This window comes from Eubalaena glacialis, chromosome 14, assembly GCF_028564815.1.
Source record: "Eubalaena glacialis isolate mEubGla1 chromosome 14, mEubGla1.1.hap2.+ XY, whole genome shotgun sequence".
In the NCBI taxonomy this organism is placed as follows: Eukaryota; Metazoa; Chordata; class Mammalia; order Artiodactyla; family Balaenidae; genus Eubalaena; species Eubalaena glacialis.
The window spans coordinates 19,502,990-19,528,900 of record NC_083729.1 but is presented as its reverse complement, the minus strand read 5'-3'; the positions used below and the strand labels follow the sequence as shown (position 1 = coordinate 19,528,900).

At 35.8% G+C, this 25,911-nt stretch overlaps 1 protein-coding gene across 8 annotated transcripts in view; it reads right to left on the bottom strand.

Annotated features, from left to right (window-relative positions):
- Positions 1–25,911, bottom strand: part of NCOA1 (nuclear receptor coactivator 1) — a 333,798-nt gene that overhangs the window by 56,445 nt on the left and 251,442 nt on the right. For all 8 annotated transcript variants that reach the window (XM_061168793.1, XM_061168796.1, XM_061168795.1 and 5 more), the window contains 6 exons: positions 23,911–24,090; positions 22,524–22,619; positions 17,569–17,709; positions 10,611–10,758; positions 7,983–9,303; positions 4,956–5,136 (listed from right to left, as the gene is read on the bottom strand). In XM_061168793.1, the coding sequence (XP_061024776.1) occupies positions 4,956–5,136; positions 7,983–9,303; positions 10,611–10,758; positions 17,569–17,709; positions 22,524–22,619; positions 23,911–24,090 (2,067 nt within the window). The remainder of the gene's footprint in view (positions 1–4,955; positions 5,137–7,982; positions 9,304–10,610; positions 10,759–17,568; positions 17,710–22,523; positions 22,620–23,910; positions 24,091–25,911) is intronic.

The window sequence follows — 25,911 nt, the reverse complement described above, 5'->3', positions numbered from 1 at the left end:
AAGAAAGCACATTATGTATATTTTGATCAACATCCTCCTAAGTTGTCTCTTGATGTGCTCTTGTAGTACATTTCTAACAAAATTATTTAAATCACTTGGTCACACTGCATGGGTGTGTGTGTGCATATAAACAATGTGTTTTGAAACCAGGCAGACTGAAATTTAAATCCTGGTTCTGCATATACTAACTGGATAACTTTGGGCAAGTTTTTGTTTGTGTGTGTTTTCTTTTCTTTCTCTGGGACTTATGACCTTAGTTTCCTCATATGTAAATAGATCTAAGGAAAATTTCTGGTTCAATGTGAAATATATCATCTATATTTTATTTGATGTGTAAAATTATCACTGAAACAAAAGAAATTAAAAGGGGAAAACAAATCTACAGCTGAAGGAGAGGCAAAAGAAGCAGCATGGCAGCTGACTAGAACAATGAAGAATTTCTGAAAGATAAAACAGATGGAAAGATAAAACTGATGGTGAAATTGACCTAAACTAAAAACCTTACATCAGGACAAAGAGGAGATTTTCCAAAAAGGGGGTTTTTCTCAGAAGAACACTAGAACAGCTCCAGGTTCAGCGGTCATTCGAGCGGGTAAAGGAACAGGCCATGGGTGATTGCTGGGATAATTAAAGGACAACTGAACAGCTGTCACCAGGCCCTGCTCTGAGGGCAGCTGACTCTGGCGTCTGCCCATGGGATTAAAGTGGTGAGTACATGACTCAGTGTGCGAGTTCTGCCCAGGGAATCTCCCAAAGTGGGTGTGAGGGCTGCCACAAGGGATTTCCCCATCACCAACCCCCACTCCTTCACAACGACAACTAAGAATCAGGGCCTCTATAATCAGAACCTACATTCACTGCCAGAGCAAAAGGCCTCTCACTTTAGCTAAAGAAACACTCTAGCTACCAAGATGTTTCATCCTAGGTCTTTTTCAGTATATATGGACAGACAGCCCTGATTTACCAAACATTCAAGAAAAGTCAACAGCAGAAAAGAAAGATAGCAAATTTGACAAAGAAAGAAAGAAACTTTGAAGGAAAAAGGGTTGTTACAGAAAATAGATGAGCCCTAAAGTAATATGCTAAATTTATCATCACACAGATTTAAAAGTCTATCATATACATAAATGGTAATAGACTTCTATGAAAAAAAATTTCTAAAAACGTGATCGCCACAATTAAAAGAACTCAATAGATTGACTGAAGAGCAGAATGGATATGGTTGAAGATTCAGTTTTGATCCAGAAAATCTGGCCCAGAGACTCTCTCAGAATACAGTGCAAAGTATGACAGAAAAGATAAGTGACATGGCAGATAGATCCAGAAGTTCTAATAGGTATATCTCAGGTGGTGAAATACTATGATAATTAAACTGTCCTATGTGAGACCTTTGGGCACAAGGTTAAGACATGGAATCAGCTACTGGATAATGGACTCTGGCTCTAGTGAAAGGTAGTGGTGGGCAGTGTAGAGGCTAGAGGGGGCAGAGAATCAGAGGCTGTTCTCTTCCCTTTATAAGCTATCGTATTTTTGTCCTCATCTTCTTTTTTTCTTTCTTTTTCCTTCTCCAGTCTTTTGTTATCTTTTCCTTTCTCCTGTCCAACTTGCCTCCTTAGCCTTATGCCTCTTGAAACCTTTTTTCTTGTCGGTATGGAAACTTTGTAAACACTGTCTGCAGCTATCACCCTCCCCTCATTTACCTCAATTTCTTCCCCTCTATGTTTCTGGCCTTCAGCAGTACTACAGCACAGGGTTTAACAGATTCTGGCCTATTTACAAACTTTTATACATGGAGCTGTATTCAGGGGAGAAAATCTCAAGAAAGAAAAAAGAGCTATTTGCCTCAAGACAGATTACGGATGAAAAACACTCTACTTTCACAGACTTGTAGAGCTAGAAGACACCTTCTTTTTTTTTTTTAATTAATTAATTAATTTTGGGCTGCGTTGGGTCTTGCTGCACGCGGCCTTCTCTAGTTGCAGCGAGCAGGGGCTACTCTTCCTAGAGGTGCATGGGCTTCTCACTGTGGTGGCTTCTCGTGTTGTGGAGCATAGGCTCTAGGTGCACAGGCTTCAGTAGTTGTGGCACACAGGCTCAGTAGTTGTGGCTCGCGGGCTCTAGAGCGCAGGCTCAGTAGTTGTGGCGCACGGGCTTAGTAGCTCCGCGGCATGTGGGATCTTCCCAGACCAGGGCTTGAACCCATGTCCCCTGCATTGGCAGGCGGATTCTTAACCACTGCTCCACCAGGGAAGTCCCCCTTCTATTTTTATTAACTTTAATTTTCATCAAATTAACACATATACATAAATTTAAAAGTCAGGACCAAAAGGCCTATTATGAATAAAAGCAGTTTCCTGTCTTGCCCCTTCCGATCCTTTAATTATTTCCCTTTCAACAGAGGCAACCATTCACAACCTGTGTAGCTGTTTTCTTTAGCATTTGCCTAATTATTTCTAAAATATCTCCATTTTAGATTTCTGACTCCCCATCATGATAGATGGGGTTTTAGTTCTCTTACATCACCTCTCTTATTACCTCCTGTGCCCTCTATTCCCGAACAGAGATCACAGTTCTTTATAAAATAAAAAGTTAATATTTAGAGTCTTACGACTACACAAATATTACTCACTGCTAAGGCATGTCGTATACTATGTTCAAACATCCTTTCTTATATCATGATTTCTTTTTTCTGGAGTTAATAATTATCTTATTTTTTTTCATTTTCCTGCTTTTCTAGGAGAAATTTTTGGATGCTTCAACATTTCTGACATAAATCTATCATTAATATTTCCTATAAACTCAAAGAGATAAATGTAATTTCTCCCTTGGAGGCTGCCTTTCCAGAGGACTCAGGCCCCCTGCTCCAATCAACACTGGTTGTTCTCTAATCTTGCTGATCATTCCTGGACTTCCCTTCAGATCCTCTGTTTCCCCTGGACCCTGTAAGTTTTTCTTTTTTGGTTTTCTCCCTGTTCGCTGAAGTATATCTTCTAGGACCTGTCAAACAAACAAAAAAAGAGTATGCAAAGGAAGTATACAATGAGTGTATGGACTAAAAAGTTTTTGAAAAGATATTTCATCCATGAATAACATGGGAAGAAAAAAAGGGACAAAAAGCAAGAAAGAATTTTTGGAAATTAGATATCCAAAATTTTTTAATTGCAAGAGAAATATTAGAAAATAAAGCTGAGAAAAGCTGTCAGAAAGAACAAAAAGACCAAAAGACATATAGAAAGCAGGGAAGAAAAAGTTAAGCTCGACCTTGTTTTGTTTGCTCTCTTTCAAGTTACAGACTTCCCTCAAAGTCCTGATTATCTTTGGCTGTGTCTATTCTAAACAGACACAGTGTTCTAAAACACTGACTGGTTGGGCTCAGTGTGAGGCTTGTGTCTGCTGGTAGCCTTCACTGTTGGATGCTTAGATGGTAGCATGACCTTTGCACTTTAGGGATTTCCCCATACATACCAATATCCAGACATCTTCTTTCTGGCCATTTGGTATCGCCTGAGATAACCCCTCCAGTCTCCCACATTGGAAGGGGAAGGACGAGGATGAAACCAATCAATATGCAGACTTTCATTTTATCTCCTCTTAGCCTTACATCTCATTGTTTCCCCAACTGTGCCGGATATCCCAGAGTCTGGAATCTCTATTTCAATTAGAAGACTTCTGAAGTTGTTTCATCTAATTCTTATTTTGCAGATAAAGAGAATGAGACTCAGAAAATTCACGTGCTTAAGGTATTACCGTTAATAAACGGGAAATATGAGACTTGAACCTAGGCTCCTGCTCTCATCTAGTGTTCTGGTCAGCTGAAAAACTGCTTCCAAAAATGTCAGAGATGACTTGAGATTTTTCTTTCCAGATGTCTGGAAATCTTGGTAAGTTTTTGGGAATTGTGTCATGCCAGCTAAAAGCTGTAGTCAGACTGAAATAAACAAGGCCCACATCTGGTCCCATTAGAAGAGGGACAGGCAAATTTTGAAAGTGAGCTGGTTAGTTTCCTTTACTTTCAAGGTCACACAATGGAATTATCACCACTATTTTTTTCAACTTCAAAATTTGATGGGTGAAAACTACCTTCATGAATTGGAAGTATACTATTCAAAGTGTCTCTTAAGTAGGAGAATGCTAACATGGGCTAGAGGAGTCATGACCTATTTCAACATAGATGTCTCCCAAACAGTGCCCCATGAAAAACTCATTCTGTGGGGTAACATGTATTACTTGAGAAAAGGAATTCCATAATCAAGAAAAGTTTGGCAAATGCTGGGTTAAAGAAATCTTTAAATTAAATTTAAATTTAACTTGTAAGACAGGCTACAAGGACGTATTGTACAATATGGGGAATATAGTCAATATTCTGTAATAATTGTAAATGGAGTGTAAACTTTAAAATTTGTATAAAATTTTGTTTTAAATTAAAAAACAATAAACTGGCACAAAGATAAAGCAAAACAATTTTTAAAATATATAAACTAGTTCATCTAACACAGGACTTCCTAAAACCTTTAATATGCACTGTGGAATTTTAATAGTGGAATGGTGTATATGTCACGTAGCATTTGCCCAGTGTATGTTAGCACAAAATCCTTTTTTTCATAGGACTAGTGTTCAAGGAAGACCCTTTGGGAAACATAATCTGATCCAATATTATATTTCTGAAAGTCCTACTATGGAATGTTTTGGGTAAGAACACAAAATTGCTCTCCTTAACATCAACTGCTCACCTTAACATCAATTACAAAAAAGTAGAGGTTATACTATAACTTAAAATAGACATGATGAGTGAAGTTCATATGTCTGAAAGTAACTGTGTATTACTAAGAGTGGCATTAATGAAAAGATATTTCACTCTCAACAAACAAAAGGTCTGTGCAATAATGATGAGAGACAAAGCACTAATCCATATTATCATTAAACATTTAAAATGAAGTTCTGTCCCCAACACATACTATTCAGCCTGGAAGTGGGTCTGGCAGTGGTGGTCTGAAGTGCAGCTGGCAGGATCTCCGATTTGATGGCTACAGTGGTGACCGCACCATCCATCCTCTCTGTCTCACATAAGCCTGGCAACTGTGCTGCCTTCTCCAGCGTGGGTAGTAACTGATCAAACTGGTCAAGGTCAGCTGTAAACTAAGAACGGAAACCAAAGTTAGCGGAAATATATTCTACACTTTCACCTGAAACAATGTAGAAAACAAGTTGTTCCTTTAAACTATATGAATTGAGTGTGACTATGAGAGAATGAAGAAAGAAGAAAGAAAGATTGGGGTCTCAATGAAATAACAGGACCTAACACTGGAACAAAATGTGGACGCTTATGATATTAATATACTACAGGATATAAGATAACATACACATAGTGTTTATCTACTATATCTCGGTATAAAATGTATGCACTGGAAAAAGACTGAACTGTAAAGAAATATCGAGAGTACTGTGTTATGACGATAGCATCATGGGTGATTATCTTCTGTCATATTTTTCAAAATTTTATAAAATGGCTTACTTTATGATGGTGCAAAACATACACTGTTTTTAAAAATAATTTTTTAAAGTTTGGGAAAGTTTTTAATAAATATTAGCTTGAAAGATCCCAGAAAGGTCACTTACCACTTAAGGACTTACTAGAATAAGAAACATATCTTCTAGCATAGGTAGGGAGTTCCTACATCTGTCTGTGGCTATGCACAGGAGAAAACTGACCTTTATTTCACAGTATTATTCCACTATGGTTACCTTAAGATAATTCATCAACATAAAATGTCTACCTGTTTGGGTTTCATTATTTACTTCAACAAAAATTTCCTTCTAGATTGTGTAACAGAATTACATGCATGTATTTTTTAGAAGTCTGGCTTCTTTCACTTAACATTACATTCCTGAAGTTTAGACACCTTGTCGCAAGTAGCAGTAGATCACTTTGTTTTTGTTGCTGAATAGTATCTCATTGTATGAATATGCTACAATATATTTATAAATTCTACTGTAATGGATTTGGGAGTTTTTCTGGGTTTTGGCTAATACAAGTTAAACTACTATGACTATTTTTGAACATGTCTTTTGTGGCACGTGCAAAAAGTACTAACAATAAAGGAAAAAACTGACAAATTGGACTACGTTAAAATGAAGAACTTCACTCCAACAAAAAGCACCATTAAGAGAAAGAAAAGGCAAGGCACAGCATAGAGAAGATATCTGCAAATATATAAACAATAAAGGACTCACCCAAAATGCATAAAGAACTCTTACAGGTCAATAGGAAAAATATAACATTGGGAAAATGGGCAAAACACTTGAACAGGCTATTTACAAAAGAAGATATCCAAATGACCAATAAATGTTTACCAGGGAAAGGCAAATTAAAACTACGAAATATCACTACACAGACCCCAGAACAGCTAAAATTTAAAAGATTGACAACAGCAAGTATTAACAAGGACATGGAACAACTGGAAGGAATTCTCACACACTAGGAAAACTGGCATTATCTACTAAAGATGAACACATACATATTTTACGATCTTGCAATTCCACTCCCAGGTATAAACTCAGCAGAAATGCATGTACATGTGCACTAAAACAGATGTGCCAAGATTGTACACAATGGTATTTTCTTATAAAGCTGTTACTTTTAAAGTTAATTTTAAAGCATGAGAGTTTTAACATAGTTATTATTTAAAGCTGTTTTTCAGCTTAGAAACACAGCACTAGTTTAGTTGTACCAAGAGACAGCCTTCTCAAAGACCACACATGTAAAGAAATAACCCAAATAGTGTTATAGTAAATAGAGACAATACAGAGAACTATGAGAGTGGAGAGGAAGGGAATGTTTAACTAAGGCTACTGGGGAAGGCTTTACAGAAATGATGTCTGAATTGTTTGTGAAGGATGAGTAGAAGTTCAGCAGACATAGAAAGGAGAGCAAGGCAGAAGATGCTTAGAAGAGACATGGCTTATCCCAGGAATGGCAAGGGCTTCCATGTGCCTAGAATGCAGTATGCCTGAGGGAAGAGAGAGACTTCTGTGAGATGAGGGCAGAAAATAAAGCTGACTCAAGAAACTGTAGGACCTGTACGTACTAAGTGTGAATCTTGTTTCACAATGAAGAGTCTTATTAATAAACTGCTATGTGAATACATTTTCAGCTATTTCACGTATGTCTATATTCTATCTAAATAATGTGTAAGCTCCTAGCAGGGAGGAATCACATTTTCTTTTTTTCTTAAATTCCTTCAGAGTCCACAGCAATTATTCAATAAATGAAGCTGCCTATTACTTTTCACTCCACCCCCCACCCCAGCCTAAACACAGAGGTTCCTGATCCATAACAATTTATGCAAAGGTTTATTTTTATTTACTTCTGTTTCAGGGCATGTTATATACCCTACTACCCGGAATACTCAAAGTCCCTATTCTGATGGGGGTTGTGGATTGAGGGCAGTTAGAATCAGATGAGAAGGAAAAAGACTTTAAAAAATGCTTCAAAGGAAATTAAATAGCAAAGCAAGCCAGACTAGGCAGCTTTGTCCACCTCCTCACATTTCTCTCTCATTTCATTTACATCAGAGGTTCCCAAACGTTGTTACATATCAGAGTTCTCTGGGGAGTGTCTTTAAAATACAGGTTTCTAGGTTCTATTCTGAAAGAGTTGGATTTAATAGGTGGGAAGATGGGAGGAGGGGGCAGGGAAGGTATTTTTTTAAACCTCCAAAGATGTGAACTCTGATTTTATAGAAAGAAAGAAACAACTACTTTCTTAGAATGCCACATTAATATTGTTGCCCTCCAAGGTTCCAAAGAGAACTTTTCAGGGCATCCTGTAATTTTTCAACCATCGAAACTAACCTTTTAATATATGCCCAAGGGATAGGGCAAAACATAGCCTGAATCCAAATACGGTCTATGGATGGAATAAAATAAATGAAAATAAAAAAATAACTAGGAATGTTCATTCTGTGAAGCAAGGAATTACCTACCTGGCTCTGTGACTCCAGTTTAATTTCCTCAGGAGCAGGTTTGGTCATTGGGGCTGGATTTGTGTTACAAGGATCCATCTGTTCTTTCTTTTCCACCTTCACCTTTACATCATCCAGGCTCAGGTTTGGAGTGGATCTTAAATCTTTCTCATCTTTATCTAAAAGGTAGCGTAGGAGCTGATGGTCTTTTGATTCTTTTTTCTTTGAAGCATCCAGTTCCAGCTTTATACTGGAGTTCCCTTGTACCTGTCCAGTCACTGCCACAGAAGTAGATGCACTATCCTTTTTATCAGGCTCCACAGACAAAGTTGTGATATCCGAGGGGCTACCCTCCTGTAAGAGCCGGTGTAGGATTTTGTGCCGCTCTGTCAGTGAGCTATGAGAGGAAGGGCAAGAACCACTTGAAGAGCTAGCAGAGGCAGAGCTGGGAGTGCCTGTGCAGGACAGTACCTCTTTGCAACTTGTGTCTATATCAGCATGCCGTAACTGCTGCTCTGCAGTTGTTGTCAAAAGCTGCACTAGTTTGTGACTGGTTTGAGAGTATTTATTGTCTCCATCTGAGAGTCTGTCACTGTTATGCAGAAGCCCAGAATCCAGAGGTTTGCCGTCATTAGAGCTGTTGTCAGACTGAATCATTTCATTTAAAATGGACGCGATCTCTTTATTATCTTTGGATTCAGCTTTTGCTGGCTGTATATTTAATCTGTTAGGTGAATTCTGTGAGCTCATCTGCCTGAGGACTGGAGAACTGGCAGAGAAGCCAACAGAGTTATTGGGTCCTTCATTCATACTCTGTAAAGGTGTTACTGGGATGTTTGAATAAGATCGGTTACTATTATTACAGGCAGTACTTGTCATGCTAACAGGGGAGCTTAATGTCGGAATATTAGGAGGAAATGAATTGTTTGGCATCCTGGGCCTTGTTGCCAATCCAGAACTAACTTGTCTCCTTGGAGACATGAACTGTGCAAGGGATATTCCTGTACCTTCCATAGGAGAATTATTGAGGTTTAAAGAGGGATTAGTGCTCTGGGAACTGGCCTGTCCCTGGTTTAAGGCAACACTGGCTACAATCTGATTTCCAGGTGAGCATCCAAAACTCCCTTGGCTGTTGCTAGAATTACTGTGACTGCTGCTATGAAGGTCTGAGCTCTGTTGGCGGTTTACTCTGGTGGATACCACGTTGTTGTTGGATGGTGGCAATGTAGCTGAACGGGCCACGCCGTGAGCTGGAGAGATACTAGGATTGACGGAAGGGTTTACCCGGGGAATTGACATTCCAGGATTAGTGTCATCTTGAGGAGAAAGACCACTGTGTTCCCTAGAGGAGGAAAAGACATTCAAAGATCTTCACTGTTTTCCATTATAATATTTTTATGATAAATATTATAAAACAAGACCATTAATCTCACTAATGTAGCAAACTATCAAGTAAAAAGCTTCTGTATCACGTTAAGAAAAGCAGTGGACTGTTAGTACTACTGTGAAATATTAGCATCACTTAATAGGCAATAGTGCTTAAGACCCTGTAAATATGATAATGGTTTCAGTTAAATGGGAGAGAAACCTTTCTTGGCCTTGGAAAAAAATCCAATATATGTACTTCTAAACTTTTCAAAATTTCATATAAATAATTAACACTACATAAGACTTTTAGTTAAAAGAGAAACTTTCCACACCTCTCTGGTTACAAGGTATTTATTTATGACTCCCTTGTTACAGCTTTTAAGTATTTCAACTCCAAAGAGGAAGACTGGGTAAGGAAAATACTGTGTCACTGATGTAAAAATTAAAAAGGGTGACATGCAGACATAGCAGATGTTCTGAAAGAGAAATCACAATATGAAAAAAAGAACTGTGCTAATTCCACTCACAAGCATAAATTAAACTAAAATTAGAAAATGCAGAATACTGAATTCAGATTTTCATCAAGTTCTTTACTCAAATCCATAATTACGACAACAGATTTGTGACTGGTATTACCATGTTCCCATAAGCAAATATATCAGATGAGAGAAAGATGAAGTGAGGGAAAATGTCTTTGCTTTTGTTTAATGCTAAATTTTAAATAGTTGTAAATGTAGGATTTTGAATAATTCATAGGATAAAAGAATGGTTTCATGAATTTACCATATATAATAGTGCAAAACATATTTTGAGAGGAGAACAAATTAGAGGCAATGACATTCAAAAAATCTCAAGTGGATAGTGTAATAATTTGTAGTTTGATAAACTGTCAACTTGAACTCAGGAGCCACTGAGTTTTGCCCTAATGAAAATAAAGCACTTTTAAAATTAAAAAATAACAATACTAATAAACTCAAATCTTTTATAAGACCATAAGTTCACATACGGAAAGTTGGAAATTCTTAGCCACGTTTTTGGTTTTTACCCCTTAAGCATATATTCAGCCACACCTTTCCTGTCTCCCTTTCTAAACAACAAAGCTATTGTTAGGCGACAGAACTATAAAACTCAGTATGGATATATTAACTATATACTCATCATGTTAGTTTAATGCCTAATTTAAAATTTGTTTTCTCGCCATCAAGAATATAAAACTTTTTTCTCTAAGAAGAGATATGTGAACTGACTTATTTCATATGAAGCTCTCCAAATAAGTAGTACCTGTCGATGATATGAATTCCCATGATGAAAGGTTGCATGTCTGGACTTTGAGGGTAGCAAAGTTTACACTTGGTGTGGGCGCTAAGCATTGTCCCATCATTCAATATGAATCTATAGGATGGGCTGGAGGCAGTGCCACGAGTCATCACTGTTTCAAACAAAAGAGAAACCTAGTTAAAATTCTGACACTTATACTTTGGGCAAAGGAGAGTTATCAAGCCTTATTTCTACCTAGAACTTCATTTAAATGCCCTTCCAACTGCTGCCTGCTCAGACTCAAAATACAGTCAGATAAAGCAGATATCTGAGGGGGAAAAATGATTCTGGGTGAAACATACAATCTGATGACAAGTTTTAATTTAGTCCTACTTGAATGGGTGCCTCCTCACAGAAGTTATGATTATGAAGAAACCACAAACCACAAAAAAATCAACCTTAATCTTTCCCTATAATTGGGCAGCTCCTTAAATTTATTAAGTGTTCATTAAAAATACCAAGAAGTAATTTTCTCCCCTCTCATTCTCAGTATTATCTCTAACAAGCTCTCCCCCCACCTTTGGCTGGCTGATTTTTAAAAACAGGTTTATTGAGATGTCATTAATATACTATAAAATTCCTCCTCTAAGTTTTGATTAGTTTGCAGAGCTCTTTAACTGAAATTCAAATTTAATTTTTCACTCAGGAATGTGAATTGATAAGGTCCCCACTTGTCAAATTATTATAGTCATATATATTATTTTTGATGTTTGAATTTAGTTTAGTAAGCAAATTAAGATAAAGCCACTGATTACTAATATAAAATAAAAACTAGGTTAAGGCAGTCAAATCACTGTATAAACAACACGATTTACTTTTGTCTTAAAGCTTTATTAACAACAGATAAAATTCTAACTCTATTGGTAAATATTTATGAAATATGTAAAGGCTATACCAGACTACTAAGTAAGAAAATGTCATTGATGTTTCAGTAATACAATAGAGTTCTTTTTAAAGAAAGATTTAATAGGTAGACTCAGCTATACCAAGGTTAAAAATCATATCCACTGAAATACAAGGGTTACTACCACAAATGACTATTATAATTTAGCCTGTAATAAACGTTAGTCCTATTTTTCAAAGACATTTCAGAAAGGGCTTCAGTCACACTTTAAAGACACATGAGAAAGACAAAATGACCAACTGATAAATAATTTTTGAAGCTACATATTACTTTAAGTAAAGAGAAGGCAGGCTCTACTTTATTGCCATGGGTATACCATATAAACTGAAGAGGGCATAATCTGCTGTAAATCTATGCCATACATAAATCTCCCAAAGTACCAAAACCAGGATATAAAGTTAATTTCAAGGATTCCTTACCCATCTGGCAATTTCAGCCAAATCACTGGCACATTTACCAAATATAACACATGGAGAAATTTAGTATCTAGTGAAATAATAAATGATGAAAACGTCTTTAATGAAAACCGATAATTTCTGTGTAAGGATATAAGTTAAATGTTTGCTCTGACAAAACCTTAAAAAAATATTAACAATTCCCAACTGTTAATATCTTCCGATAATATATTTTAGAAAACACAACTACAACAAAAAAGTGGCACTTTAAGATAAATTATTAACCTGGGATAATGAGAAAGCTACAGATACATAAATGGCCAGATAAGACACAGAATATATTTCACGTTATTTTGCTTATGCCATTTTGTCTATTTTTTCATCACACTTTATTGCGCTTTAGGATCATTCTGCTGGAAAACACTCTCTGGCTCTTCACCACTGAGCTGACTGTCCAATATGGTAGTCATCAGCCACTTTCATAATGTGGCAAATTAATGTGACAAATTAAATTTAAAATTAAAAGAAATTTAAAATTCAGTGCCTTAGTCTCACTAGCCACATTTCAAGTACTCAATAGCTGCATGTGGCTAGTGGCTACCATATTGGACAGTACAGCTCCATATAATCTGATTTCATTTTGCATTTCCAATCTTATTTTTCATTGTTTCATAAACATTTCTTCTATATCTCTTTGAATAGGACGTAGAAAACCTTTTATACACTTATTTTTCTTCTTCAGGTAGAATAAACATAAGGGCTAGTACTGTGTCCCATTCTTATTTTCCACTCTCCATTGAAATTGTACGATGCTTTTAAAGTGAGAAAGAACTAGAAACTCAGGCTAACATGGGAATATTAAGATACTGTGGATTACAGAACCATCAATAGTCCTTTGGTAATTATGCTGCCTTAACTTGGAGGACTACATCTAAACTAGTGAAAATTCCAAAATTGGGGAATCTCTTCTAACTTAATACAGGAAATTATGACACTTTAAGTTTTGAAGTTAGATTATTTATTTTGGATAATAAGGTGTGGAATAAGACTCAGCACAAGGAAGGCAGCACAGGTCAATGAAAAGAATAAAAGCCTAGGAATCAGATTTAGGTTTGAACTCTGACTTTGTCATTTACAAGTTTAGGACTTAATAATGCAAATTAACCTTTGCCCATTGTCACTAAAATGGAGCCAGTTTATTGTGAGATAATATCTAGCATGGAACCTGGTACATAGCAGGTACTGAATGAATATTTCCTGAATAAATACCAAAGAAAAACCAAACTACAAATAAGCAGTTTCCAAAGTACCTATGTCCTGAGTCATACTCACTCACATTCAGCCAATCCCAAGATACCATTTATACTAATAGCTTCAACCCTATATAACAATCTAATATTCTGAATTAAGACATGAGTATGGGAGCCATAATTCTTTACAGAACTGGTTGGTTAAACGTCTGTTCTACACACCAAATTTTCCCCATAAGAAAGACCTGTGCCTGAACAAAACTATTTGGAATTTCATTTGATCACAGGTCCTGACCTTGTTTTCTGATTTAGTTTTACCAGGTTTTGTTTCCTGATTTAGTTTTGCCAGGTCTTGATCTCTGACTCCTGTGTCCATTTCTAAAATTTTTAGAACACTTAGTGAGGAGGGATGTTATTGATGTGGTATTATTGCCACCCCAGAAACTCTTCAAAGAACCTTTAAAATGGCAATCGTTTTTGCTTTTGTCCCCCCAGAGTAGGCCTCAACAGAGCCAGGAAACAGAGCAAAGGAAACTGTTTTCTCTGGTCATAGCAGCTATAGAAGTAGAGCTATTTGGGTTTTTGACTCCACCTAATTTGGTGCTGAGATAACCTCAACAAGCATGCCTTACTGATGTTAACCAACTGGGCAGGTTTAAAACGTATGGCAGGGTACTACAGATCAATGCTGGCAGAGATTTCTCTTTCTTTTTGATATTTCCCTAGAAATATGCAGAAAAAATGCAATTTAAAAATTGTTACTAAGATAAAGAAAAAAAAATTACCCCTAGATGCTCTAAGATTTTCAGTCACCAATGTGTAAACTCTATTCAGTATACCGAAATTTCTAAAAAAGGAAAATAAACTCATATTTTAAATATTTTTAATAAAGTTAGACAAAAAAAAAGATTTTCAGTTAACTCTGTTATACAGAACATGGACATTCTGGTTAATCATTCATATGGGAACTTACGTTTTATAGCAACACTTCCAAACTTATTGATACTACAAACTCCTTCCAACTGTCTCATGATTTTTTTAATGAAAATAGCTTTATTTTGTGATTATAAAGTTAATAGAGAAATGAACAAAGAGTAAGTAAAGATAAACTTGTATAATCCCATCACTCAGAGATAACCACTGTTAACATTTTGTTAGCCTTCTATTATTGGATAAATAGATATACAAGAATGAGATCTTACTATATATGCCATGCTTTCTTAGCCTACTTTTTAATGTAACAATGTATCATGGATATCTTTCAAAGAGAAGAAACGATCCATTATATTACATTACTGATAATAGGTAAACAGAACTTTCATAAAACTTTTCTAGGCTATCTAGCCCAACATTTCCCATGACTACTACTCTCCTTAAGTGCTAATAGATGTGCTACAGGAAAAAGTATTCTGAGGAAAAATAAGTCTGGGTAACAAAGTCAAACATGAACCTTTATTGTAGAACTTCCCAGAAACTTAAATATCTTAAATATGTCTTATGAATCCCCAAAAGTCAGAGACTGAAGTATTTCCCATATTTAATTCAGCATGAAACATCATTTCCTAGTTATAGCTATTAATATCTTGTGGAACCTATGTTTATGTTTTCCAAACTTTTCTGTAATAAAGCATCTTAGACTATAGACTCTGGTTCAGTGGTGTGGGTGGAGTCCAGAAATCTGGTTTAACAGCTGCCCCAAATGAATCTTATCAGGGACCTTAGGGAAGCATTTAACCTAGACTTTTCTCTAAAAGAATGATTCTGAAGTGAACAGAACTGAGGAAGCTTTTCTAAACTATACACTTTCATGAACTTCCTCCCAGTTTAAAAGTTCCTCAGGTGGTCCTGATACCCATTTCCTCCCCAGTCTCAATGGAGAACAACTGCTTTAATCTAGTTCATCCTGAATGCTCCCACAATATTCTTTGGCTGAAATGTGTTTTCAAATTTGATTCTGGAAAATAAAATGGTCAACACCCTTTAAAAGCAGGCCGTGAGCTGTCTGTCAAAAGCAGCTGAAAAACTAAGCTAAGAACTTAAATCTTTTTTTTTTCACACAAATACTAACGTTTAATCTCGTTTTCAAAGTCCAAGAATGAAAACTTGCAGTTAAACACTGAGCAAGCCACATATTTAGGTAATATTTCTTAAAAAGTAAGAACTTAAATTTTTAATGCCTATTAGGATTTTATACCAGCTGCTGCCTTCAAAAGGTAAGTTAAAGGCAGGAAAAAAGACAGATGGAGGACAAATTTTCTTGCCTAAATATCAATTACTGTAGAGGTTTTACATTTTAAAAGTTTTACACAAAATCGAGGATATAGTGGCATAATTTGTTTCATTCTTTCACACTGTCCCTAAGTGCAGAGGCAGCAAGGAAACTGCAAATGCTATTTACATCTCTCTCCATTCTTGATAGACCAGTGGTTCTCAAACTTGATGTTGAATATAACTTGACTGCTGAATATAACATATAAGAAAAAGATGTGCTTGATTCATGAACGCTGTTTGCCAAGTTGTCCAGAATCTCCAAAACACTAGAATCAGTCATGTGAATTCTGGGCAATTTAATTCTGAGAAAAAAGTTATTTCTATTGAGGAATTTTTTTTTTTCTAAAAAAAAGTACAAGAAAAGGACATTAAGACATGAGTAATGGAGAAGAGGTGTTGAATTATATTTCTTTACATTTCTCTCTAAATTGTTTCACTTCATATGTTAATGATAGGTTAGTTACTTATTACACTTTAATCAATCTATTTTATAGAGAATTCCAATGGTTTAGAAACACATACTTTAAACCACGGCTCAATCACATCTATGGGCAGCCTAGGCATTTGGACAATGAGACAATAATCTAGACCTGCTTTGCCTTGGCCAAAATGTATATAAATTATAGGCAAATAAAATTGAAAGTCTTTTAAGGAAAGCCTTGGAAGGTTCAACTTATAAAGTTAAGGCAAAAATCAAAGAGAAGAGTATCATATACTGCAGCATTTTAGGCAATGAGTGAAGACAGTGCTCTGAGTCTCCCACTTACGCAAAAGTCAAGTGCTATTGCTGGTAGAGGGAGTCACAAAGTTCGCAACCAGTGGATGGCATTAACTGCTTTCTGTAATGGTTTCCAAACCTGACTGCACTTCAGGATTGCCTGGGGAACTTCTCGGTCATATCCACTGAAATACCACCTTTGGGGATGGTAACAGTCTAGTAAGAGGCCAACTGAAGAACCATTAGTCTGTAGGAAGCTGTCCCAGAAGTAAACAGACTAGTGAGATTCATACAGATGGCTTCCTGAAAAAAAAAATCAAGCTGCTTCCTTCACATACCATTAGGAAGCAGCTGACCTAAAATGGAATGAATGGAAAATCATCTGTAAACTTAAGAAACCTAACGGGAAAATGTTAAAATTAAGAAAGGTGATGGAATAATGAAAAATATTTTAAAAATTGTTTTTCAGGAACAGCCATACAAAGAGTCTCTTTCCAGACAAACTATTTACTTAAAGATTACAGAATAAATTACACTGGGAAAGGTGTATTAGGCTACCATAATTACATGACAATATATTAAAATATATCAGAACCCCTTATCTCTGAATCTTTACAAACTTTCTGGCCTTCACTCTCAGTTAATTTTCCCTATCTTTCCTATAATACTGTTAAGTTCCTTAAGGGCAGGGAATATACTTGTTTCATATTCCCATAGTACTTACTATGACACAGCAGTTGTTCAATTATTAATTAATAATTTCATATGACATATTTTTAACTTGAAACTTCAACCTGAGTCAGGTACTGTAACAGTCATGAAGTAAACATGCATGATATAGATCTGTATTATCTAGAAGCCCTCTGACATGCCTGTTCTGCTGGGAGTGATCGTCAAAAGCCAGACAAAAATATCACTTCCTCTCTAAAGCCATCCCTGATTCTCCAAGTCAGAATTAATTTTTTTCTTCTTTGGTTATACCTCTTTTATAGCCCAGGCCACACTGATCTTTAAAACTGTCATATATCCTCCTAACAGATTTTGAGCTCCTGGAGGGCAAAACTCTGCTTTGTCATCACTGTATCCCTGGCACCTTACATAGTGTTCTATGTATGTGAGGAACTTGATACGTGTCTGCTGAATGAATGAATGAATGAATGAGTGAGTGACCACCACATGATATCCTGTTCTTTAAAATGTGCATCCCAAAATTCAGGATCCACTCATGAATTACTTTGCTTACCCACTTCTTCCTTCCTAAAACTGATTATTGCAAAAACTGTAATTTGGAGAAAATACTTATCAAGCCATAAATTCTATATAAATTATTCAGTATTAATAAAGAGCAAGGTTAATGAAAATAGCTGAGAGAGAAAAACCTTACCTTCTTGAAATAGTTGTCTGGCATAAGATGGCTCTCTGCCTTGAGGTTGGAAAAAAGCATAAATGCACTTCCTCACTAAATCTTCCCAGCCAGTTCTGCCAGCAGCTCTCAGGGAACTAGTATCAATAGAGATGATTTTACCTATACAAAGAATGAAATTTCACATTTATGATAGCCTCCTGATACAAGTCATTCATGTTTCAAAACTAACAACTGCATCTAAAAAATATTCTGCCACCTCTCAAATGTTTAATGGACAAAAGCACTATTAATTTTTATTACATATGATAACGGAATATATCAGTGACATGATAATACAAAATTGTTTTTGCCTTGGAGTGTGTTATATTATATCCTAAAATTCAATACCAATCAAGTAGTAAAGTCATATCATAAAGACCTGAAGCTGCAGAGACTAATGTAGGTCAAACTCCTCTGGCTTGCTCTTTGGATCCTGCTCTCTACATATACTAATGATTGGATCACTTATTGGGGATGGGAGGCAGAGATGAAATATATTATTTTGGTTTAAATTAATTTCCAATAATTAAGTGAAGAGAGTATGAGAAAGTAAGGAAGCCTTTCCTTTCCTACCTCCTCTTGGGCTATAGACAATATTGCATTTAAGAATAAAGACTGAAGGCAAAAAAAGGACAATCAGAAAAAGATAAGTGAGAACATTAAGATCTGCTAGGCATTCTGCAAACAGAACATAATGCTTTATAAAATTTAGTGGCGATTTGACATTGTTATCACATTTGAACAAGTCTCCTAAATGACTATGGAAGAATTCAGGCAAATTATTTCTTAATCAGGAGCCAATTAATCCAGTTTGTGATTATTCAGATCTGTTTTATTTTTTATGCAATCTTATATTCACACAAATATAGGTAAGATATATATATATATGTATGTGTGTGTGTATATATATATATATAAATTAAGAATTAGATTAATAAGATGAAAACTTACAAAGCCCCATCCAACTTCAAAACTTGAACATTACCAATATCATCAATATTATTCAATTATGTGTGTACTCCTCACTTGTCACATCCCTCTGTCTTTATATTCTCCTGTCTATCTAGATTGTTCCCAGTTTTTTGTCATTACAATCAATACTGCTATGAATATCTTTCACATTTTCCATAGTGCATGTGTGTAAGAGTTTCTCTAGAGTACATATGTAGGAATAGAACTGTGGAGTCACAGGTTATGTGAATGTTCAACTTTATAATATTGAACTGTTTTCCAGAAACTTATATAAGAGTTACTGTTAATCCAACATCCATTCCATCACTTGGTACTGTTGGGCTTCTTTATTTTTTACAATTAGTAGTTGAAAAATGGTTATGGTCTAACTTTGTATTTCCCTGATTAATGAGGTTGAATATTTTTCATGTTTATTCACCACTCAAGTTTCCTCTTCTGTGAATGCCTGGTTGTCTTTTCCTCATCTTCCCTTTTTTCACACAATCAACTCAAATCTATTGTACTGTTTGTGCCTCTTCATTTTAACTAATCCTTTCTATATATATTTCTCTTGGTTTGTTTAGAAATAAAGTACTTATTAGACCTCTTTAACGTAGGGTCTTGAATCTAATATAACCAAGTATGTCTGATCAGGTTGTCACCCAAGTCTTGGCATAAATGTAGAAAGAAAATAAATTAAAACTTAAGTGAGGGAATTTTTGTTATTTTAGAACAGTTTGGGGAAAGCCTGATGAACACTGTGATTGAAACTATAGATAATTTCAGATTTTCTAAGAGTTTTAATCATTCAATCTTTGTCTCATCACATAAGAGACTAAGAGTTCGTTATAGCAGAGAATCCACTGTTATATAATCTTCAAATGCAATAATACTCCTCATATGCAGTGACTAAGCGAGGCATGTGTGTTTGTGTTTATGTGTTCAAGGTCAGTATTAACCCACATGAGAGCAAGGACATCTGTAATTGTGGGACTGGAGGGGAGAAAGTGATTAAATTATCAGTAATGGAAACAAATGATCAGTAATGCAATGAGTATCTTAGGAGAGAATCATAAATAGGTTGATTTAGAATACCTCTCCTTGCTAGAGGAAAGTTTAACCAACCAACCAAACAAATAAACCACTGTTCAACATTTCCTGGTAGAAAACTTCTTCTTTTTTTTAAGGGACATGAACCACTCCATGTAGAGTTGAAAGCACTACTAAAACTTAAGGAATTAAATTATCTAATACTTATTATAGCTAGTTTATTATTTTTTATCTAAATCAACTCTATGGTATGATGCTAATTTTACATTTTAAGAATACTTCAGGGATGCAGCCGCATAGCAGCGGGCGGGAGATCAGCTCGGTGCTTTGTGACCACCTAGAGGGGTGGGGTAGGGAGGGTGGGAGGGAGGGAGATGCAAGAGGGAAGAGATATGGGGACATATGTATATGTATAACTGATTCACTTTGTTATAAAGCAGAAACTAACACACCATTGTAAAGCAATTATACTCTAATAAAGATGTTAAAAAAAAAAAGAATACTTCATATTTTTCTGGCATCTTTCTATTTTCTTTATATTTTCTCTGGTATCTTTTGTGTAAGAAGTGTGTGCAGTACAGTGATGCCCTTTAAATAGTGTGTCGGTGGAAGGCAATGCAATATAAAGAAAGAGTTCTATATTAGGGCCTAAAGATGTCTGCCCTCAGCAATTAGCTGCCTGGTTTTAGAAAAGTCACCATTCCCTCATTTGTAAAATGGACAGGCTAGATTCTGTAATCTCTGAGGTTCCCTCTAGATTTATAATTACTTTATGAGCCAGAGCTTAATTTTTTAATTTTTATAAGTTTATTCTAAAATCAAGTATATCTAAGATTTTAATGCTGGGTCCTTGGTCAGAAACAAAACTACCAGTTATAACACTGTTCCTATGGAAAAATACAGTCTTCTTTAAAACAATCTAATTTAGGATTCAATTTATAGAAATGCAATATGAGGAAAAGCTGAAATATACTGTTCCTAAATTATCCTCATAATTTTTAGGCCTCCCTTGTCTCCCACATTTATTCTGTGGCCTAACCATCACCCCTTTCCAACAGGCTTTTATTCTGCTATCTCTCAAACCCTTGTTTGGTTTTACTGACACAAAAGACCAGCTATATTTTTTAATAGACCCTATTTTTCCTTCATGCAATAATATTTTGGATTTTCAATAAGGGTTTATTAAATTTTTCCAGTGTTGTTCATTGGTGGAAAGTGGAAAGGAACATGTACATGGTAGACTCAAAAAGTGAATGAATAAAGGTATTGGAATTGATCATTACTACCCTTAGATGCTGTAATTGTTGCTGTAAGGGTAGTAATTGATCATTACTGTAATAGATGCTGTAAGGGTAGTAACTGATCATTACTACCCTTAGATATCAAGCTCCTAGACATTCTCTTTGTTGTGTTCTATTGGGTTGGCCAAAAAGTGCGTTCGGGTTTTTCTGTAAGATGTAACGGAAAACCTGAACAAACTTTTTGGCCAAACCAATATTTTCTGCCCTAATTTATCCCCACCTACTCTTTAGTAAGAGCAGTTGGGAGTTTATCTTTAAGAACACAAGAATAAAGCACACAATACAGGAATATTAGATTTCTGGGACTAAAAAATTAATAAATATTGTAACAGGATCTTGTAAACAATGGTAAAGTGAAAAAGTACGTTAAAACTAAACTTTCACAAAGAATAAAGTTAAAAAAAAAAAAGAATAAAATTTAGTCGAAATGATTTTTTAAATCTTGGTCTGCTAAAAAATCTGTCTGTAGTATCTAACTCTATTTTAAGACTACAGTGGTAAGTAATACATATACAATTCTGATTGATGTAAAAGTATGAAAACCTAACATGACAAAGTGAAGATAAGATTAAACAATATAGGGGAATTCCCTGGTGGTCCAGTGGTTAAGCCTCTGCACTTCCACTGCAGGGGGCACGGGTTTGATCCCTGGTCGGGGAACTGAGATCCTGTATGCCGCGTGGTGCAGCCAAAAAATTTTAAAAATTTAAGAAATTTTAAAAATTAACAAAAAAGATTAAACAGTATATGAGAAATACTTTATAAATTATAAGGAACAGTAACAATTTGTTTTTGCTGAAAATCAAATCTGAAGTAGGCCTTTAAAAAGAAGGGCTTATTTTCAGGTACGCTCACTATTACTCCCTTTGTGGCTCTACTGCCCTTCTTCCAGTTCTAACATACTCCTCTGTCTTAGGGCTTTTTGCAGCTCTGCCTCCTCAGTCAGGAGCACCCATTCTGCACCATGCCCCATGCCCAACGCGCCCTTCCAACACCCACACTTTGCACAGCTGGCACAGCCTCATCCTTTGGGGCCTAGGGGCACGATATCAGCTCGACAGGCCTTCTGTTAACCAGCTAATTTTAAAATAGGACCTCCCTATTAGCTTCCCTTATACCATTTCACACCTTTTCCATCAAAAAAGTACAAATCTGTAATTATATCATTGCTTTTTGCTCAATCAGGTACACCCTGAGCAATCACACATAGTGACAGGCACTTCTAGGAATTCAATCAGTATGTGCTGAATAAATTTAAAGACAAAGAATAAAGGAAAAAGGAAATAGCCAGATACATTTATGCACAATATTAAAACCACTTCTTTGTATCTGTTTATAAATAAATACATTAATATCTACATTGTCAAATTTCTTTCCATAGATTATGAAAAATAATTTATAATCAGAATATAGATATGTGCATAATTACAAAATAATGTTCTCCCCAGCACCCTGCCATAACAATGATGACAGTATCTAAAATGCACAGTATCAAGACCACATTGGAAACGTTTTCTGTACAGGACTAGTGAACAGAAGCTGAACAGCAGAGAACAGAGGGACACAATTAGTTTTAAGGGCATAGTCACATCATGAATACTGATAGAACATTCTGAACTTTGCAGCTAGTACCTGTAGTATCTTGCTTGGTCATAAAGGATTCTACACCCGTAATAGCTGGAGGCCGAGGTAATCTCCGTGCAATACAAATCAAACATGACTGGAAATCTGCCCAAAACAAGAAGGCGAAATTGAAGGAAAGAGGGTAGAAAGCGGTTCACATCTACCACCTGCCATTAATGGTTTTTATAAAAACAGTACATGTTATATGATCTGACACAATATTGGAGTCACTCTGATCTAATAGTATAATATTAGAAATAAAATTGCTCGCAACTAAAAACTGGCAGCTCCAGATAGAGATCTAGTTAGAATAAATTATCCCTTCCCATTGAATGTTCTTACATAAACTAGAGGAGACTGATGCATCTCAAGTACTTGGATGATAACAACTTGAAGAAGTAGTTTTGGCTACATTTAAGCAACATAGTGGTTTATAAAATACAGTTTTTTAGTCCGTTTCCTATATTCATTAATGGCTACAAAGATTATTCCTATAAACACTGTGCAGATAATAATTTATCATATAAAAAAACATTTAACTGTTTCTGAAGAAGCATTATTTTGCCCTTGACAGAGGACTTCTATGTTTTTAGGATCTGTAATTTTTTTTGCAAGTCCCATTTCCAAATTTTTTTAAGAGGTTACACGCAATATCACACAACTAAATAAGAATTTCAGTCATATAAGACAGGCTTGCATGTGTATTTTGTAAAAAGTCCCCAGTTGATTGTGGCGCCCATGCCCTGGTGAGACTCACTACATACACGGCCTTTTTTGCATCTGACTGACTTCTCGGCTGCTACCTTCCCTAGTCCTTACTCCAATTTCCAATTTGTGGTGTTCTTAACTTAGCTCAGTTTAAGCTTGCATGGAAAACTCATCCACTGTAACAAATTTAACTAATACCATGTTCATACCCTGTTCATATCAGAGCTTCAGCTGTGTTTTCATCTGTTCATAAGCTTTCTCCTTATAAATTACCTTGTATGGCCTCAAAAATGCTAACTCTATTCTCCAGTGTTCCGTACACTCTAAGCTTGAAACTTTCTAAAAATCAGAGCTGTTCAACAGCCTGCTGCATCTGGTACATTTCCAACTGGCAGCAGTTAGTTACAGCTCTTATTTCTAGGCAGCAAGTTGGTTTGAATTTGACATTTTAGTGGGAATGTCAGCTTAAAACTGAGGATTTGGGGGCATTTTAAATGGGTAATTCTAGATGTTAGCAATTTTTTTCTTAAGTATTAAGAAATACAGAGCAAATTGAATTGCCACTATGATATATAATATAATAACCAAAAATACTATCTGAAGAAGGCAGTTTATAATCAATTTCCTCTCTGTTCCTAAAACCTTGGAAAAAGCAGTCAAACACCTTAAAATCACCCTTTGTTTTTACCTTCTCCATCCTCTTGAATTGATTTTGGCTGTGACACAGTGAAACACTGCATTACTTCATACCGCTGGCAAGCTTCCTGGTTCTCAGTGCCTGGCTCCTCTGGAGGGTGAATTAGCATCCTGCAGTTAAAGGTATGGCTATTTCGTCGTGTTGCCTCTTGAGGCCAAGGGACTCCATTTACTGTGAAAGAAAAATTGATTATATGCCTGTGAAAAAGGTGAAAAAGTACAAACTCTGAAGATACAAAAGACATACCTTTACTCATCTGCTTAATTAGCTACTCAGATTAAAAGACAGACTTCCTCAGATCCAACATTATCCTGAGGGAATAGGATACTTATCTTCCTTAGCAAAGCTAAATGTTTACCAATTAGAAAAATGTAAAATTTTCAAGAAATTGTATAGGATTTCCTCCCTCAAAGATAAGGTCTTACAAATACCTTAACTCATTAACAGCTTTTATAAACAGATAAAGACAAAATTAAAAATTAATAGCTTTAAAAAGTTAATAGCTTATTGCTCTTTTGCTCAGAATTTTACAGCAGTTAATTAATGAGCTTTTCCACTTGTTTCCTGTTATACCCTGGCAATGAAAAAAATGACTGAAAATCACAGGTCTGTTGTTAGGCAAGTGTTTTAACCTGGTAGGCATGGATGCTTAAGGATGGCTTGTGTGTGTGTGCACACTTTTGGTTGGAGGAGTCAAAGTTTTTCAAATGAGCCTGTGACTCAAAAAAAATATTTAGAATAGACAGAGACCAATCTTCGTTTCTTAAATCATTTTTTCTTGCTCTTTATTTTATTTGCACAGTCTGCATGCTACAATGCCTTGAATATAGTGGGTAATCATTACATAGAAATGACTGTTAAAACAGAAATGTTACCTGATTCAGTATAAGAAAAGTGAATTCAGTTATAGAGAAGATAACTGTACATTTCAAGTGAGAATCACTGTGTGGCGGGTCACCATTTCCCAGTTACAATGTTATATTCAAACCATGGTGGCAGTCAGAGGGGTTTTTCAGCTATTCTCTCCCCATTCCCAACAGTTTTCTTACCATAGACTCGCCGTTGAACCTCCTTCCTTTTTACTATCTCATCACTCTATAACTGTTAGAGGAAATCATGGAAACAAACCTATACTGGAGTAAGGAGTCTTGGTTCGTCTTTGAACTAGCTGTGAGTTTTTGGGTTAATGACTTAATCTTTGCCTTGTCTTTAAAATAAAGCAATCCACTGTATTATCTCTAAAGTCACTTACACTCTAAAATTCTGTAACACATTAAGACCCCTTGGTAACTCAAGTATCAAACTAGCGATTTTAAGAGGAACAATTGTTTCAGGCTTCCAGTTACTATAAACACATACTACTCTTTTCCAAGAAGAAATAGGTTTCCACTTCATCGAGTGAACAACATAGAAAATTAAGAGCTATGGGTAACATTTTATTTGCATGTTTCGTTTAGTTACATAGGATTTCTAGCCAAGACTCTCCCCCAACTTTTGGAGCACATACAGGCTAAAGACTAGGCACATGGCTTAGTGAATAGAACACAAGCTGGAAATCAGGCCCCATCCATACTCTCAGCTAGGCTCCTTTAGCAGTGAACAACCCATCCAACCATACTTAGAACTACTGAGTTGAAACCACTCACATCCAAAAATGTTAATTTTATAAGTATGTAATATGAAGGGTATTCCTTCCTCCCTCCTTACCCTCTTTCCTCTCTCCCTCCCTTCCTCCCTCCTTCCTTCCCTTTTTTCTTTTCTTTGAGCAAGGTGGTAGGATACATTATATACATTTGTCTCTTCCTTGTACATAATTAAAATTGAAAACAAAGGGAATTCCAAGCAGAAGCTTCTTCTGGCAAGGCAACTAACTGCTCTGCCTCCTAACACTGTCACATAATTGTGGCATAATCTAGAGGAAGAGGATAAAAGGAATGCTCTCTATCAGCTATCTGATGACACTCCTCCTCCATATTTAATCTCAGGCTGAAA